The 18,886-nt window shown below is 35.7% G+C and overlaps 1 protein-coding gene across 5 annotated transcripts in view; it reads right to left on the bottom strand.

Annotated features, from left to right (window-relative positions):
- REXO5 (RNA exonuclease 5) overlaps positions 1 to 18,886 on the bottom strand; it is a 41,657-nt gene that overhangs the window by 6,202 nt on the left and 16,569 nt on the right. For all 5 annotated transcript variants that reach the window (XM_057315301.1, XM_057315303.1, XM_057315299.1 and 2 more), the window contains exons 8-15: positions 18,515 to 18,630; positions 17,023 to 17,161; positions 16,784 to 16,878; positions 15,686 to 15,788; positions 14,053 to 14,156; positions 13,186 to 13,306; positions 2,512 to 2,616; positions 1,875 to 2,012 (exon numbers count right to left, since the gene is read on the bottom strand). In XM_057315301.1, the coding sequence (XP_057171284.1) occupies positions 1,875 to 2,012; positions 2,512 to 2,616; positions 13,186 to 13,306; positions 14,053 to 14,156; positions 15,686 to 15,788; positions 16,784 to 16,878; positions 17,023 to 17,161; positions 18,515 to 18,630 (921 nt within the window). The remainder of the gene's footprint in view (positions 1 to 1,874; positions 2,013 to 2,511; positions 2,617 to 13,185; positions 13,307 to 14,052; positions 14,157 to 15,685; positions 15,789 to 16,783; positions 16,879 to 17,022; positions 17,162 to 18,514; positions 18,631 to 18,886) is intronic.

The raw sequence follows: 18,886 nt of genomic DNA, 5'->3' as shown, positions 1-18,886 counted from the left end.
ATTGGACTTTATCAGAATTAAAAAGTGCATCAAAGGACACTATCAACAGTGTCAAAAAGCAACCCTATGAATGGGAGAAAATATGTGCAAATTATCCAATGAAGATTTCATATCTACAATACATAAACTCCTAAAAGCCAACAAAAATCAAATAACCCAATTAAAAATAGGCTTAAGACTTAAATAGATATTTCTCCAAAGACACAGTGGCCAATAAGCATATGAAAAGATGCTCAATATCACTAATCATTAGATGCAAATCAAAACCATGAGCTACTACTTCACATCCATTAGGATGGCTAGTATTGAAAAAGAGAAAAAGAAGAAAGAAAAGAAAAGAAAAAAGGAGGGAAGGGAGGGAGGGGGAGAGAGAGAAAGAAAAAGACGAAAAGAAAAAAGGAAGGAAGGAAGAATGAGAGAAAAAAAAAACAATGTCAGCTGGAATATAGAGAAATTGGAACCCTTTGCATTGCAGGTGGGAGTGTAAAGTGGTGTAGCCACTGTGGAAAACAGTATGGCAGTTCCTGAAATTATACACAGAATTATCATTTAACCCAGCAATTGCACTTTGGGTATACACCCACGAGAATTAAAAACAGAGACTCCAGTGGATATTTGTATATCTATGTTCACAGCAGCATTATTCAGAATAGCCAAAAAGTGGAAACAGTCCAAATGTTGTTCAACAGACGAATGGATAAACAAAATGTAGTACATGCACACAGTGGGTTATATCCGTCCTTAAAAAGGAATGAGATTCTGACACACGCTACAGCATGGATGAACCTTGAACATATTCCGCTAAGTGAAATAAGCCAGACACAAAAGCACAAGTACTGTATGATTCCACTTAAAGGATATATAACAGAGTAGTCAAATTCATAAAAACGGAAAGCACAATAGTGCTTACCACACCTCAGGGACAGGGACTGAAGAGTTATTGTTTAATGGGTACAGAGTTTCAGTTTGGGATGATGAAAAAGTTCTGGATAGATTCCAAGACACCCAGCAGATCCCTGAAACCACGGGTAGTACTGAACCCTATAAATACTATGTTTTTTCATATATGTATGAGTGATAAAGTTTAATTTATAAATTAGGCACAGTAAGGGATTAAAATAGCAATAACTAATAATAAAAATAATTATAAAAATATACTGTAATAAAGTTATGTGAATGTGGTCTCTATCTCAAAATATTCCACTGTACTTACCCTTCTTGTGATGATGTGAGACCATAAAATGCCTACTTGATAAGATGCAGTAAGGTGAGTGACATACATAGGCATTGTGAGGTAGTGTTAAGCTCCTGCTGACCTTCTGATGATATGTCAGAAAGAAGATCAACTGCTTCTGGACTGTGGGTAACTGAAACCCACATTTTTTGAAAAACATTTTTAACCCACATTTTTAACCCACATGTATTTAAAAAGTTAAAAGGCAAATTTTATGTATATTTTACCAAAAAAAAAAAAGAGAAAAAAACCCCAAGACATGTAACAAGAGGTTATAGTCCCCTGACATATACTTCCCATCCCTTAGGTCCATCTTCCCAGGGAATCATTTTATCTCTATTTTTAGGTATAAGAAAGACATTAATAAAAGATTTGGAGAAAGCACATTTTAAACATCCAGGATCACTTTGAAAGATGGAAGATTTCTTGATTCTCAAAACAAAAGAATCCAAGAATCTGGTAATACTGGGCACACACACTTGTGAGTCAAGAACTGTTTCATCAAAAAGCATGACTAATACTCCAGTTGGTGACAATCAAGCTCACATCACTAATATTTGTTACATGAATGGCCCCAGGAGGCATCTGAATTTCCAACACTAATCTAGAGGTGAAAATCCAAGTCGTCTTATCTCATTACCTGATGGGTTTCAAGAACAAGAGTCATTGACCGGATTGGGCCAAAGCTCTTAAACAGCCTTTTCAGAGCCCTGAGGTTGCAATTTTTGCTAAATGGCCCAGCATAAATAGTTGACATCTCTGTCCACTTGATCCTCATCTACAAGAAAAATAGAATACAGTGAGGAGGTGAATGTGGTAAGAGAATTAAGTCAAATCTAAAGAAAACATGAGTCAAAACATGGGATAATTCTGCTTTAAGGAATTTCTCAACACAAACACTTGCTGAATGTACAAAAATATGTATACAGAGATTTCACAACCCCATTATTTGGAATAGCAACAATTTATAAAGCACCAAAGACGAAAAGAATAGGTATTTCATAGAGTGGAATACTATACAGCCATTATAAACAAGGGGAATAAGATCATGACTGACATGTAAAGATGTACACAATACACTGCTCAATGAAAAAGTTGCCAAATAGTACATGTGGTTTGATTCCCATTTTTATAAAAATGTATTTACTAAAATATTAATATATAGAAAAAAATCTGGAGAAATATAGAGCAAACTAATTAAAGTATGCATAACTTTCCTTAATGCAGGGAGATTATAATTCATTAAATAAATAATCTAGCACAACTCATTTACTTACCCTCTTGTTCATCTCCTCGGTGAGGTTAGGTGAAAAGGGTTCAAAAGAGAACTGGACAATGCTGAAGGGAAACAGGGGGATCTCCACTCTGGCCTGCTCAAGAACCTGAAGAGAACAGCAAACCCTGAATGAGGCAGGAACCTAGTGGCTCCTGGAGGTGAGCCACAATAATATAAACAAACAAGGTTGCCTTTTTACCCATATTAAAAAGCAATATGGGGCTGACTTTAAGGTCTGGAAGAAAATGGTGACACCATATAGCCTCCTAGAAAACAGTAAAGAGAGTCAGTAAAATCATGTAGGACCCGTGCCTTTGGCATTACTAAGAAAAAGAGACTACTAGAACCTTCAAATTACCTCTACAAAATAAGTTAAATTACAACAACTTCCACCATCTCATACTGTTAAAGCCTATTAGTAAAGACAGCAAGGAGAGAAGGCTAAAAAGACACTGGAAAGAAATCAAGACACATGGAAGACTCAGATAAAGAACAAACAAAATTACCCCCAGAAAGAAAAAGTACAACTAAATACCAAAATAATGAACACAGGTCACAACTTTAATATTTCACAGCACTTGACTACAGGGAAGAGGGTTGGCAGCCTCAGAGAAGTGCTTCAGGGGAAGAATAAGGTATATAGAGGAGATACCGCAGGGAAGGGAAAGAAGGAAATAACACTCCTCCCCCACCCAACCTCACACAATGCAACCCAGAAGAAACCTCCTACACTGGGGATTATCTCTTGGACAGAAACACGAATGGACTTTGCATTCCACATTTTGGCTTGTCTTGAGATTGCCTCAAGGACTAGTTTCTGTCTCATTTGACTCAAAGCACTGATGGTACTGACAGCATTGTTTGGAAACTTCTGAAAAGGAGTGATGTCAGGAAGGTCACAGACTAGGAAGTTTCAGGCCCTCACTCTTCCACAGACACCAAGTTAACAACGACAGAGAGACCAGAATACCAGTTTGCAAGAACTATAGAGACTAGCTGAGAAGCAACAGCCCAAGCCAACAAAAAAACCCAAAGAATTCCAGCAAAAGGGAAAGGAAAAAATGCAGAGTTTTTGTGCCCACCTATGTTCCTCCCCTATTCTTCCTATACTCGAGATCCTCCCTCTGGATGGAAACAAAAGAGGGGACTCTGTATCCAATATTATGGCTAGTCTGGGGTTGCGTGAGAGACTAGTTTCTGTCTCACTTGACTAGAGCACTAACGGGATAGGCAGCCTTGTTTGGAAGCCACTGAAAACAAATGCCATCATCACAGCACATTAGAATTGCAGTTCCACAGGCAGATGCCAAAGGGAGCAAAAGATTATGAGCACTGAGAAGACACAGACAAGCTCCTTAGGGAACCTAAAAGTACACACAAAGGGGCAGAGAACATACATCCTCAAATTGGTTTGAGGGGTCCTGGGACCTCTGGCTGGGCTAATCAGTGAAAGTTTTCTGTTCTGTGACGCCAAGTCATAACAATAGAAGAGGTACTTGTTTTTTTCAAATGATTAGGTCTCAGTAAAAAAGATCAAAAGGCATGCAAAGAAATAAGGAAAAATGTCCCAGAGGAACAAAATAACATTCGAGAAATCAAACCTAAAGAAACACAGAATGAACTAAAAGTGAACAAAGACAATTAATGGAAAAATGATGCATGAACAAAATGAGAATATCAACAAAGAGCAGCTATAAAAATGAACCAAACAAATGCTGGAGCTGGAAAACACAGTGAAATGAAAAATTCACCAAACGAGTTCAACATCAGATTTGATCAGGCAGAAGAAAGAATCCGCAAACACAAAGACAGATCATTTGAAACCATAGATCGGAGTAAAAAGAAAAAAGAATGAGGAAACATAAATAGATCCTAAGATGGGACAATGACAAGACCAATACACATATAATATGTATTCTCCTCCTGAAGAAGAGAGAAAGGGGCAGAAACATGAAGTAATAATGGCTAAAATTTTCCCAAATCTGAGGAAAGAAATGAACATGGAAATTTGAGAAGGTCAAAAGAACTCCAACCAGGATAAATCCAATAAATCTAAAGAAGCCCACACAAAGACACATTACAATCAAACTGTCAAAAGTCAAAATCAAGGAAAGAATCTTGAGAGCATTGAGAGAAAAGCAACTCATTACATACAAGGGAACTTTCTTTCTTTTTAAAGATTTTATTTATTTGACAGAGCGCGCACAAGCAGGGGAAGCAACAGGCAGAGGGAGAGGGAGAAGCAGACTCCCCACTGAGGAAGGAGTCTGATGCAGGGCTCGATCCCAGGACGCTGGGATCATGACCTGAGCCAAAGGCAGACACTACGACTAAGCCACCCAGGCACCCCACAAGGGAACTTTCTTAAAATTACCAGTGAACTTCTCAGCAGAAATCTTCTTGCAGGCCATACGAGTGGCATAATGGATTCAAAGTGTCAAGGGTGGGGGGACGAACATCAAGAATACTATATCCAGCAGAACTCTGCTTCAAAAATGGATTTTCCCAGATTAAAAAAAAGCTGACAAAATTCATTATAACTAGACCTGATCTGCAAGAAATGCTAAAGGGAGTCCTTCAAGATGAAAGAACATTAGATAGCAACATGAAGCCACATGAAAATAGTTTCCTTTTTTTTTATAATAAGTTTTTTTTATGTTATGTTGGTCACCATACAGTATATCCTTAGTTTTTGATGTAATGTTCCATGATTCATTATTTGCGTATTAACACCCAGTGCACCATGCAATACGTGCCCTCCTTAATACCCATATATAAAGGTGAACATGTGAAACAACACAGTAACCTCTATGAAGGTAATTTTGGTATATAAATTCACTTTTAATTCTTACTCAAAATTTAAATGACAAAAACATGAATCCCTATATTCCAATGTTAATGAATATACAACCTATATAGATGTGATTGAGTAATTATTAAACAGATATTTACATATTCACTTTGAAAATCTAATTTACTGGTAACTTTCTTTAATTTTTTTATTTTTTGCGTAACGCTGACACACAATGTTACATTAATTTCAGGTATACAACATAGTGATTCAACATCTCTATATGTTGTGCTATGCTCACCACAAGTGTAGCTACCATCTGTCACCATACAATGCTATTACAATATCATTGGCTCTATTTCCTATGCTGCACCTTTCATATAAAGGTGGAATTTATGACATCAGTAACAAAGTGTGGGAGAGAGGAGCTTATAAAAGTACAGTTTCTGTATGCAACTGAAATTAAGTTATTAGTTTAAAACAATGTATAACTTTAAGATGTTTTATGTAACTGCAATAACTAAAAGGAAAATATTTATAGAATACACAAAAGAAAATAATAGAAAATTATGTCACTACAAAAAAAAATCAATGAAACACTAAGGAGGACAGTAGAGAGGAAAAGAGGGACAAAAGCTACAAGATATACAGAAAACAAAATAGAAATAATTAGCCCTTCCAAGTGAATAATCACTTTTAAAAAGTATCAGCAAATTGAATTCAACAGCACATTAAAAGGATTATACATGACCAATGGGATTTATTCCTGGAATGCAAGAATGGTCTAACATATGAAAATCATCCCATGTAATATACCACCTTAATGGAAAGAAGGACAAAAACCACAAGATCATCTCAAGCGATGCAGAAAAAGTATGTGACATGATTCAACACTCTTTCATGAAAAAACACTCAACAAACTAGGAACAGAAGGAAACTACCTAACAGAAAAAAGGCCATATATGAAAAGCCCACAGCTAATATATTCAAAGGTGGAAGGGCTGAAAGCCTTTTCTCCAAGACAAGAAACAATGATGCTTGCTCTTGTCACCTCTATTCAACATAGTACTGGGAGTCCTAGTCAGAGCAATTAGGCAAGAAAAAGAAATAAAAAGCATCCAAATTGGAAAGAAAGAAGTAAAATTATCTTTGTTCACCTATGACATGTAGAAAACCCTAAAGATTGCACAGAAACATTGTTTAGAATAAATGACTTCTTCAAAGTTGAAGGATATGAAATCAAGACACAAAAATCAACTGTGTTTCTATATATAAAATGAACAGAAAAGGAAAGTAAGGGGGAAAAAAGCACATTTACAAAAGCATCACAAAAGAATAAAATTCTTAGGAATAAACCTAACCAAGGAGAAGAAACACTCGTAATGCTAAAAACTACAAAACACCACTGAAAGAAATCAGAGAACAAGTAAATAGAAACATTCCCATGTTGACAGATAGGAACACAACACCGTTAAGATGTCAATAGTACCCAAAGCAATCTACAGATTCTATGCAATCCCTTTTAAAATTCTAATGTCATTTTTTTTCTACTGTCATTTTTTTTTTACAGAAATAGAAAAAAAATTATCCTAAAAAATCTTATGGAATCTCAAATAATTTTGAAAAGAACAAAGTTGCAGGATGTAAGTTTCCTGATTTCAAAACATATTACAAAGTTACACTAGTCAAAACAGTATGGCACTGGCATAAAGACAGACATATAGGCCATGGAACAGAATAGATACCAGAAATAAACCCTGTGTATATGGTCAAATGATCTTTGACAAAAATATCAAGACCATTCAATGAAAAAGGATAGTCTCTTCAACAAAGTGGTCCTGGAAAAACTGGATATCCACATGCAAAAGAGGGAAGTTGGAATCTTATCTTACATATATATAAAAATTAACTCAAAATGGATTAAACACCTTAAAGTAAGATCAGAACTAGAAAACTCCTAGAAGAAAACAGAGGAAAAGCTTCATAACATTGGATCTGGCAATGATTTCTTGGGTATGACATCAAAAGCATGGGAATAAAAGCAAACTAGACAAGTGGGACTACATCAGTTCATCAAAACACAAAATCAGCAGAGTGAAAAGGTAACCTATGGAATGAGAAAATGTTTGCAAATCATATATCTGATAAGGAATTAAAATCCAGAATATATAAATATACAGAATATATATAAATATATAAAGAACTCCCAAAACTTTAACAAAAAACCCAGTTCAAAAATGGGACTTGAGGGTGCCTGGGTTGCTCAGTTGGTTAAACGTCATGCCTCAGGTCATGATCCCGGGGTCTTGGGATCGAGTCCTGCATCAGGCTCCCTGCTCCACAGGAAGCCTGCTTCTCCCTTTGCCTCTCTCTCTGTCACTCATGAAAAATAAAATCTTTAAAAAAAAATGGGACTGAATAGACACTTCTTAGAATATTATATACAAATGGCTAACAAACACAAGAAAAAAAAAGAGGTTCAACATCACTAATTACCAGGTGACAAAGAGATATCACTTCACACCCAGCAGGATGGCTACTATCAAAAAAAGAGAGAAAAATAAAAGTATCGGCAGAGATTTGGAAAAGCTGGAACCCTTATGCAGTGTTGGTAGGAGTATAAAATGCTGCAACTACTACGGTGAACACAACAGTTTCTCAAAAAATTAAAATCTCTTTAAAAAATAACTATTTAGTTGCACGTGGGTGGTGCAGTTGGCTGAGCATCTAACTCTTAGTTTCGGTTCAGGTCATGATGATGGACCCTTGCGTCAGGTTTTGCACTCAGCACAGAGCCTGCTTAAGACTCTCTCTCCCTCTTCTTCTGCCCCTCCCGCCCAAAATAAATAAACCTAAAAAAAAAAAAAAAAAAACCAAGGCAAAATAGTAACATGTAGAAGTAAAATGAATGATGGCAACAACAGAACCAAGGTTAGGGGGAAAATGCAAATATATAGTTGTAAGGTTCTTATATGTGAAGTGGTATAATATTATTAAGGTAATTATGGTAATGAAGGTAAACTATAAAGATATACTATAAATCCTAACGCATCCACTAAAATAACACAACAAAGAATCAGTTAATACACTGCCAAAGGAGATAAAATAAGATCATAAAAAATACCTCATTAACTCAAAAGAAAATAAAAGAAATAGGAAAAAAAAGAGATGGGACAAATAGAAATCATAGCAAGGTAAGAGACTTAAACTTAACAACATCAAATAATCATATTAAATGCAAATAGCCTAAACACTCCACTTAAAAGGCAACGATTGTTGGATTGAATAAAAAAAGCCTAACTGTTCACAAGAAACCCACTTTAAATACAGATATAGACTAAATGTAAAATAAAAAAAATTATATACCAGGTCAACAGTAAACAAAAAGAAGCAGGAGGGGCTGTATTAATACTAGACAAAGTAGAAGTCAAAATAGAGGGGGGCCTGGGTGGCTCAGGCGGCTAAGCATCTGCTTTCAACTTGAGTCATGATCAAGCCCTGCATCGGGCTCCCTGCTCAGTGGGTAGTCTGCTCCTCCCTCTCTCTCTGCCTCTCCCCCTGGCTTGTGCTCTTTCTCACTCGCTCACTCACTCTCTCAAGTACATGATTAAAATCTTAAGAAAAAAAAAAAAAAAAAAAAAGTCAGAATAGAAAATGTTTCCAGGCCTATTTGTAATGATAAAGGGGCCAATTCATCAGGAAAACATAATGCATAATGTTTATGTATCTAATAGGAAAGCCTCATTATACATAAAGCAAAAATTAATGAAACTCTAAGAACAAACAAATCCACAATTATAGTTGGAGATTCTCTCTCTCAATAAATTTAAAAGGATTCAAGTAATTCAAAGTACATAAGTACATTCTTGGATGATAGAGAATTTAGGAAATCAGGAATAGATCTCAGGAAAATCCCTAATTATGTGGAAAATAAATAGCACACTTCTAAAAAACCATGAGCCAAAGAAGAAATCAAAAGGCAAATTAAAAAGAATTCTGAACTGAATGAAAATGAAAATGCTTTTCAATATTTATTGAAACTCATCAGTATTTCTAAGATGCAGCTAAAGTAAAACTTAGAGGGAAATTTATAGCTCTAGAATACCTGTAGTAAAAAAGAATGACCTCAGCTAACACTATTCTGGATGGATTAGCCAAAGCATTTAGAAAAAAAAAATAATTACAGACATGAGAACTGGAAAGGGAGGAATACAAGTATGATACACAAACACAATGGAGTACCACGCAGCTATAATAAAGAATATAAAAATATTATATATATATTATATTATATATATTATATACATATATATGTATAATATATATATAATATAATATAATATAATATAATATAATATAGAATAAAGAAAATCCTTAATAAACTGGTATGATAATGATTTCCAAGATATACTGTTAAGGGAAAAAGCCACTGCAAAAGAGCTTATATAGTATGTTAACACTCTCTTAATAGAGAGAGAGAAATAAGAAAGCGTGCACACACACACACACATGCTTTTCTGTACCAAAAAGAACAAATGAAGGATAAATCAGGTAGTGGGAAAAAAGACTGGGTAAAAGAGAAATACGAGGGAATTGCATTTCTCTGAGTATAGAGAGTTTACAGAGTTTTGGTAGTTTTGCCTTTGGAATTGTATTGTTCAACAGATCCCTAAAAATAAATCAACAAAGATGGAAGAGGGAAGAAAAATCTAAAACTGAAAGCAAAATGAAACAAATGAACTGTATTTTCAATACAAAACAGCTAAGGGGAGAAAAAAAAACCAATCCAAGTAACTTATAAATGAAATATTCATATACCCAATACTCAGTTGTAGATGGGGTGGGGGATAGGGAGAAAAGTGAACTGCAAACCAAATTCTTAACTCATTCTACAGTGATTTGGGTGCATCAATACTAAAACCATTTTGGATATAGTTTAGGTTTGAGCAAATGAGTAAATGTTGATGTTGTTGGGAGCCAGTGTTCCCACACTGGATAAAGAAAGTTACAAAGAGAGAATGAGGAAAAGCAAGGAAGAACCCTGTATGAAAAGGCTGAAATCAGAGGTATTTTTATAGACACATGATTTCTAAAATATGTAAATGTGTGTACATATTTATTTATATGTGTGTGTTCATGTATGTGTATATTGACATGCATATATTTCCTAACTCCGTCTGCTTTAAGGGTCTAGAAGCAAAGACACCCCGGTACTAATATACATATCCAGTACCCAGATCTTGGTTTCTAATACAAAGATGAAACCGAGTATCTTGTGCCAGAAAGGAAGAAAATGCTCAAAAAAATTATGGGTCCATGTCACGAGGACAAAGGAGCCAACTTGAAGGGGCTATCACTAGCCAAATCTGTGAAGTCTGAAAACCAAAAATATTTAATATCATAAATCATAAACCACTGCAATAAACAGGAATCTATGAGTCCACACTGAATGAATGAATGAATAATACATAAGGTAAAGACTCTTGCATATATATATATACATACACACACACATATACACACATACCTATATATATAGGTACATATATAAATGCATATGCATATATATATATGGTAGCATAACTTTTTATTTTTTCATATATTTTACCCATAGAACTTTTATAGTATCAAAATTAGAAAACGTAGAGAAGGAAACAGTAATTTGTGGCCCTTATTTTTAGCTGGTTCATTTTGCTATTTTTACATCCAATGTTTAAATTTGTGCACATGCACACCAATTTCTCTAGAAATCTTTCCTGCTTGTGTCTCAGACATTCTTTCTTCCTGAAATGCATCCTTTTAAAATCTTTTTAGTAGGGTTTTTTGGTCATAAAATGTTCTTTATCTGAAAACATACTTATTCCACTTTCATTTTGAAACAGTTTTGATGGGTAGACTTTTATAAGCTGAAAGTCATCTTCTGTTGGTACCTTGAAGATATGCTTTCACTGTCTTCTGATTCCTATTGTTGCTGTTGAGAAATCGGCTGTTAATCTACATGTTGCTCTTTGAAGGTGATCTTCTTTTCTCTGGCTTGCTACCAATATAGCTATTTGTTTGGGGGGTAATAAATACAATTTCCCTGCAATATGTCTAAATGCAATCTCTCTCATTTTTTTAAAACGTGATTTCTTATTATATTTATCCTGCTTGTAATTCACTGGGCCTCCTGAGCCTGTGTTCACATAGCTCTGGTTAGTGGAAGAGGTACCTTTCTCCTATTCAATAAACATTAATCCACAGCATGTCACTTCTTCTGCCTTCTTAGAAATTCTTTATTATTTACACTCTATTCTGTATCTTCAACTCTCCCTTTCTCCTGGCTCTTTCCCGGGCGGCTTCTAGCGCTTCCTTCAAGAAAATGAAAATAGTAAAAAAAGCATGGAGGTAATAGAAGTCGCTGACATATTTTGTTGAATGAGGTCCCCTTGGCTCCATCCCTTAAACAGAATCTCCAAACTCGATGCATCCTCAGCTGAGGCATTCCATGCTGACAGATCTCTTGCCTCCCACAAAAATCAGGACTCTTGCTTACAGATGGCTGAGTAACAACTAGTAAACATGAAGTGCTAGAGTTGGAAACCATCACTGTGCACCCATCAGGTAGGAATCAACAGTTTTTCCTAAATATAAGAGGGGAAGTTTTGACAAAAAGCAGGACATATGCTTTTCTTAAATTATCTCCTCATATTACTTATTAGAAGTAAGGGACAAAAGTAGTAAATCTACAGCGGAGAAAGCAGACAATATCTTGTTAAGGTCATCAAAATAAATAGCACAAAATAAAGGACAGATGGACAACATGTGCCTCTGAATGTGATACTCTGAAAAGGAAACATGACTTACAAGTAGTTTGGTAAAGAATGCATAACCTGTGTCTAATCATGGGGAAACAAACCTATAATGAACATTCTGGGCGGGGTGACGTGCAACATGTATTACTTAAAAATTACCATGAAAGACAAAGAAAGGAAGGTCGAGGGATGTATTCAGGTTAGAGGAAACTAAAAAGATAGAACTAAATATAATATGTGACCCTAGTACAGACACTGTTCTGAAGGAAAAAGAAATGCTAAAGGACATTATTGGGTCAACTAAGAAAACTGGAATACAGATGAAATTAGAGAAAGGTATTGTAACAATATTTACTGAAGTTTATTATGTATATTATGAAGTATATTATTATGGTTGTGTAAGAGAATATTTCTATTCTCAGGAAATACACGTTGAAGTATCTAGAGGAAAAGGGCCATGATTTGAAGCAATCAAATAGTTTCAAAAATAAAAAGTCATATAGAAAGGGGACGATAGAAAGAAATAGCAAGAGAGCACAAGCATGTCAGTATACACACAAATGGAGCAATTGGGGCAGAACGTTAACAGAAGATGAATATAGATAGAGGTATATACCGCCATTCATGTAAATCTTCTGTAAATTTGAAATTCTTTCCAGATAAAATTTTAAAAAAAATATACATATATAGAGATCTTCTGAACAAGATGACCTAAGTTCATGCTGCAATACATCCCTTCAACTTTACACATAGAGCAATAATAGATAAAATTTAAGAAGACAAAACCAAAAAAGTAAAGTCAGGCTAAAAACTAAGATAAACATTTGTATAAGCCAGAAAAAGAACAGAATTTCAGGGTGGTGTGCAATACCAAAGGTGGGCTCTGCAAGCAGACACCGGCAGCTGAAAGTTCTGCTCCTGTGGGGTAACTGGGACTAGAAGCGCTCCATATAAGATGTGAGACAAAAACCAGACTTGATAATGGTAGCCAGGGTTGTTGAAAAAAAGCTTGATGCTTAGCATGAATTGCAAAGGGCTACATTCCCCTCCGCTTTGAGCACAACCTTCAAAGAGACAGCAGGTCACTCACCTCTTTATTTGAAAGGCACTTAATAGTTTGACAATTTCTGGCAGAACAAAGTTCACTAGTTTCTGCTTCCCGGGTCAAGAAAAGGAGCTTCTGACCCATTAAGTCCAAGCATTCTAAAACACTGTAAAGAAGTAGAAGAGATCAAGGGAAGAACAACAGTTTTCCCTAACCTAAGAGTTACTTCTCTGTACTTGCACTGTCTAAATAAGGTAGCCACTAGCAACATGTGGCTATTTAATTTAAAATTAATATCAAATAAAATTACAATTCAGTTCCTCAATATGCATTAGTCACATGTACTGTACTGTGTGGACCTTACTGGACAGCACAGATCTAAAACAATTCCATCACTGCAAAAGTCATAATGGACAGTACTGCTCTATATTTAGGAGAAGGATGGATAAACATGAAAAATACTCAAAGCTCTCTGACAAGTTTATACTCTAAGGATCTGACACATTTATTATGGTGTGGTGATGAACTCCTTCCTGGCCTGTTTTTCGTTTTTTCCTAGTCTGGGCAATACATCAAGGCTACAGGTAACTCTTCTAATCAAAACACCCACTAGTATATCATCTCCCCTAATGCTACTTAGTTCACTATATTTCATTGTCTTCCTTTTTGGTGAAAGAGTTATTTTAAGACCAGTCACTAGATTTAGAAAATAAGAAAAATAAATAGGTACTACTTAGGGTGGAAGGCAGTATTTTTCCCTCCATGGTTTTTGTGACGGTAGAATGTTACTCATACTATTGGTAAACACTTCTCGATAGACTCAAAAAAGGAAAAAAAAATTCACAGGTTGTGCAAATAAGAAACCAGATACTCTGTTTGTTTTTGTTCTTGTTTAGAACTGAAAAATATTACCTTGTGTTTGGCTGATAAACTATTTCTGCTGTATTTCTCAGCTCTTGGCCTGCTGCTAGCAATTCTTGGTGACTAGCCAGTGCCTCCAGATTTAGTTCTGCAATCTTGAAGAAAATAAAGTGGTAAAAATCATCTAATTTCCTGCAAAGCATTTGAGGTTTAAAAAAACCCAAAACACCAAAAAGCAAAAAAATCCAAGAAAACCCCACTCAAGTGGTGTTCTCTACTTCTGTAGACAGTGGCTTTGCCATTGCCATAGTCCCAGGTTGGCTTCAATAGCTACCAGATGGTTTCTGACCGCTTGGCCAAGAATGGCAATCTGTTACCAGCTGCTGCTGCTGTTACATGAATATGGGAAAGGGCCAAGTAGGGCTAAGTATAAAGGGATGGCAATTTTGACTCACTGATCCCACAGTTAGTCACTTAAAGTTTACTTCTCTGTGAACATACAACTTTTGGAAATTATAAAAGAATGGCTTTTATAGCAACATCAAAACATCTTTTATTGGTTTAATACAAAACGAGTTTATTCTTCCATAAAGTGGGAGACCATTTGGGAGTTGCAAAGCAGAGAGTGAGATCCAAACTATTATCATTATTTGTATGTCCCAGAAGACATTTTAGAGTGTCTTTCTACCACTGTGACACAAACAGTATTCTGGATGCTTATGATTCTACATAGACTACCATTTATTTCATAGTGGAGTCATGACAGAACATATCATGCAATGGGACAATCGAATAAGTTAGAGTGCATTGTAACAAGGTCTGTAAGAAACTGTCTCCTTCAAGGTTTCCCTTATGTGCTGTTCTAATCTACACCCACTGAACTGCTACTGAAGCAATGGCATGCTCCCCCCACCCCAAAAGAGCAAAAATCTATGTAGATTTTTCATAATTATTATTACAATTATCAGCATACAATGAGCCACACATTATAGTGCTTAATATATTCAAGGTACTGTACTAACCAGCTTTATATAAGAGATCTTATTTACCCTCACCAATATCCCAGACACGTGTTTCCATTTTACACATGTAGAAACTGAAGTTCTTCACAGAGAAATTGACCCAGATTATGTAGCTAAACATAGTACTATCTTTTTTTTTCTTTAAGATTTTAAAGTAATCTCTACACCCAACATGGGGCTCAAACTCATAACCCTGAGACCAACAGTCACATGCTCCACTGCCTGAACAAGCCAGGAGCCCCTGTACCATCTTTATTTAAAAACAGATAAGCCCGGACCCCTGGGTGGCTCAGTCAGTTGAACGTCTGCCTTTGGCTCGGGTCATCGTCCTGGGATCGAGTCCTGTATCAGGCTCCTTAGTCGGCAAGGAACCTGCTTCTCCCTCTGCCTGCCGCTCCCCCTGCTTCTGCCCTCTCTGACAGATAAATAAAATCTTTAAAAATAAATAAATAAATAAAATAAAAACAGACAAGGCCAACTTCAGAAACTACATACTTAACTACTACATTATGCTAGTCATATAGGTCTTAATTCCAAATGCTCAGCTTGAATTACACTCTTATTTTTGTAAAGAAAGGTAATAACAGGAAATGGTGTCTGTGACTATCTGTTCCAGTCTCATAATTTTAAGAAAAGCAAACATACAGGTCAAAGATACTAACCTTCCTTGGGCCATACTTAAGGAAATACCGAGCCAATTCAAGGGTTGTTCTAGCATCTTCTGTGGCATCATGACCAAGCCTATCTGGACACTGTATATCCTTCCTGGAAAGCCAAGATAAAACTGACATACTCGACAGCATTTTCAATGATAGGTTCTTTCAACCACCTCTAATATTCTGGTTCCATGTAAAATTTCAGCAATCTGATAATCAGATTTTATCACAATAATCAAAATTCCTTTATTCCTAAGTGCCAGGAGAGTACCCGGAATGAGAGGCACTGACGATGTACAATGATCAGGAATGGCTTTGTCTACAGCAAGAGTATCATCTGGACAAAAGGCTACCCAGTAAAGGCTCTGGCCACTCCCCAGCCAACCCCTTGCCTCATTCTTTTAGATGTAACCACTATTTAAAGTTACCTTCCAGAAATCTTATATTTCCATGCAAGTGTCTATATGTACTTAAATTTTTTCTTGGTCGTTTTCAAAAACCTTAAAATAGTACATATGTTTGTGTCTATAAATTTATCTAAATCTAATCTATATCATACGGATATCTAGGCATATACAGATCTTGTTCTAAATCTCCATTTTATTCTTAGTACTTTAAGAGGTTTCCTTATTAGCACTTACAGATCCATCACATTCTTTTAAGAATAACAAAGTATTCAATAATACAGATAAATGTAATTTATTTAACCACTCCTATAGAATATTGGCAGTTTTTGGCTGTTTTAAACCATACTATAATGAACATCTTTGTACACATGTGTTTGTACATAATAGGATACATTCAATATAGAAACATTATGTTTTCAAATTTTGGTTAACTTTTCTGGCAGTTCTATCCAGTTCTATCCACCAACCTTCAGATATAAATGTATACCCCTTTCTGGATTCCCATAATTTCTTCATCTCTGAGTCATACTTCTCTGGAATTAGGATCCCAGGATTCATAAGAAATGAAAGGAATCATGTTTACAGACTAAGAGGAAGAACAGAGACCCTGAATTCTGCAATATGCATTAAATAAGAAATTATATGCTAACTTACATGCAACTTGTCAGGACAATATTATAATATGCAAATAACCTACCCCAAAATAGCTTTGGCTAAGAACTTTAGCTTAAATCTTCTGCCCTGCTCTCTGACATAAAGCAATGATGTATCAATAACATATGGATGTATCATCTGAGGAGGAAAGAGAATAGAATGAGTAGCATCCTGTGCTAAAGGAAAAAAACAAATGGGCTGGGGAATAGAAGAACCCAAGACTTTAGATTTGAAATAAATGGAAAAGGCATATATGCTGGAAAAACTAAGTCAGATACTCACTTTCAGTGCTCTGAGATCCAAGTCTAAGGAATGGCCCACTAACACAGCATCAGGAGGAAGCAGTGCTTTTAAATGTCTCTGTACATCCTTGAGTTTGGTTGTCACTGGGTTAAGAATCTTCTTTGTCATTCCTGAAAAGCTTTCAATAAAAAAAGAGAAATGGACAGGTCAGGATATTAATAGGTTTTCCTCCTTGAAAAGTCATTTCAAAAAGAATATTTTAAAAAATTAATATATGCTCAGTGTAAAAAGGTTGAAAATACAGATAAGCAAAGAGGAAATTTAAAATAACCCCAAATCCCATGAATCAGAGATGATCACTTTTTACATTTTAGTAAATATCCTTTCATATTTTTTGATACATATATTCATGTGTGTGTATATACACACACGCACACATATATACATACACATACATATATATATATGTATATATATACACACATATTTAAAGATTTATTTGAGAGAGAGAGAAGCAGAGAGAAAGAGAGAAAATCCTCAAGCAGACTCCCCGGTGAGCACGAAGCGTGATGCAAGGCTCGATCCCAGGACCCTGAGATCATGACCTAAGTCGAAATCAAGAGTTGGATGCTTAACCGAATGAGCCACTCAGGTGCCCCCATGTATATATTTTATTTTTATAAAAATGCAATCATAATGCATATTACTTTATAACATGATTTTATCATTTGCCATATATCATTAACAAGTTTTCACATCGATAAATTTCAACACATCCTTTTAAATGGTTAGAGTATTCCATTATATGGATTTCACATATTTTAACCAATCCCCTACTTTCAGATGTTTATATTCCCATATTTTTTAAATACTGTGACAAACACGCTACACATACATCTTTGCCACAAATGATTGTTCCCTAAGAATACTGTCTAATTATGTCTGCTAATAAGACAATCTTTATCACTATCATGGCCTCTCTGTGCCTAAGGTAAGCATGAATCCATAGATGCAACTTCAAGAGTAATGTTTTACTAGCTTTTCTTTGCCTAATCACTATAATATGTACATTCTGAAATTACAAGATAATCTTTAAAAAGACAGACTAAAATTTTTGAGCTTCCAATTTCTGTTATGGAAAAACTTTGTTTTGTTTTGATTTTTTGAGGTCAAGGCAGCTTAAGCTCTAAATTTGACGGCCAAATAGTGATTCGCAGATTTTTCCAATGAGGTCTTATCAGAGAGCAAAACTCCACCTGTTTGGAAGTTGCTACATAATGATTACAGCTGGGAGAAGATCTGCTTACTTAAGGTCACAGGAAGACTAGAGAGCAAGAAGGTTTAAGAGCTTTATACACTGACGTTGTGCAATTTCAGTTTTAAAATTTACAGTTGTGCTACCCCAGCCTTGTCTTTGGTAACACAGAAGTAGATTATACCTAAACAAACAGAAACTACAAACTATTCCTGTTATCACATTCCACTCTAGTCTGCCAGGGCTAGGGAGGGCAGAAGGCAAGGTGAAAAATACCTGGTAAGGTAGTCCAGAATCTTGTTGTCAGGTTTAACGAGTTCATCCATAACACAGCAGCCTCCTTCAGCAACCAGTGAGACGCGTGTTAGCTCTCTCCCTTTGGATGTGAGGCACTGAAAGACCAGGCCATAGTCAGACTGCTGAACTGTGGAAGCTCTTGCTTCCTCTCATTATTCACACTATCTCAACCGCCATCAGCTGTAATCTACTGGAGTCCCAGTGACAATGGCAGAGCCTTTGCTAACTAGAGAGCCCAGTTTGAATGAAATTAAAGCTAGGCAGACTGCTGAACATTTCATCTAATTGCTCTGAAAAGGATGTGCTCAAGGAAGATGGGTGGAAATAACATCATTCATCATTTTACCATTT

Source organism: Ursus arctos, unplaced genomic scaffold (assembly GCF_023065955.2).
Source record: "Ursus arctos isolate Adak ecotype North America unplaced genomic scaffold, UrsArc2.0 scaffold_2, whole genome shotgun sequence".
Taxonomy (NCBI): Eukaryota; Metazoa; Chordata; class Mammalia; order Carnivora; family Ursidae; genus Ursus; species Ursus arctos.
This window is presented reverse-complemented; position numbering and strand designations above follow the sequence as displayed.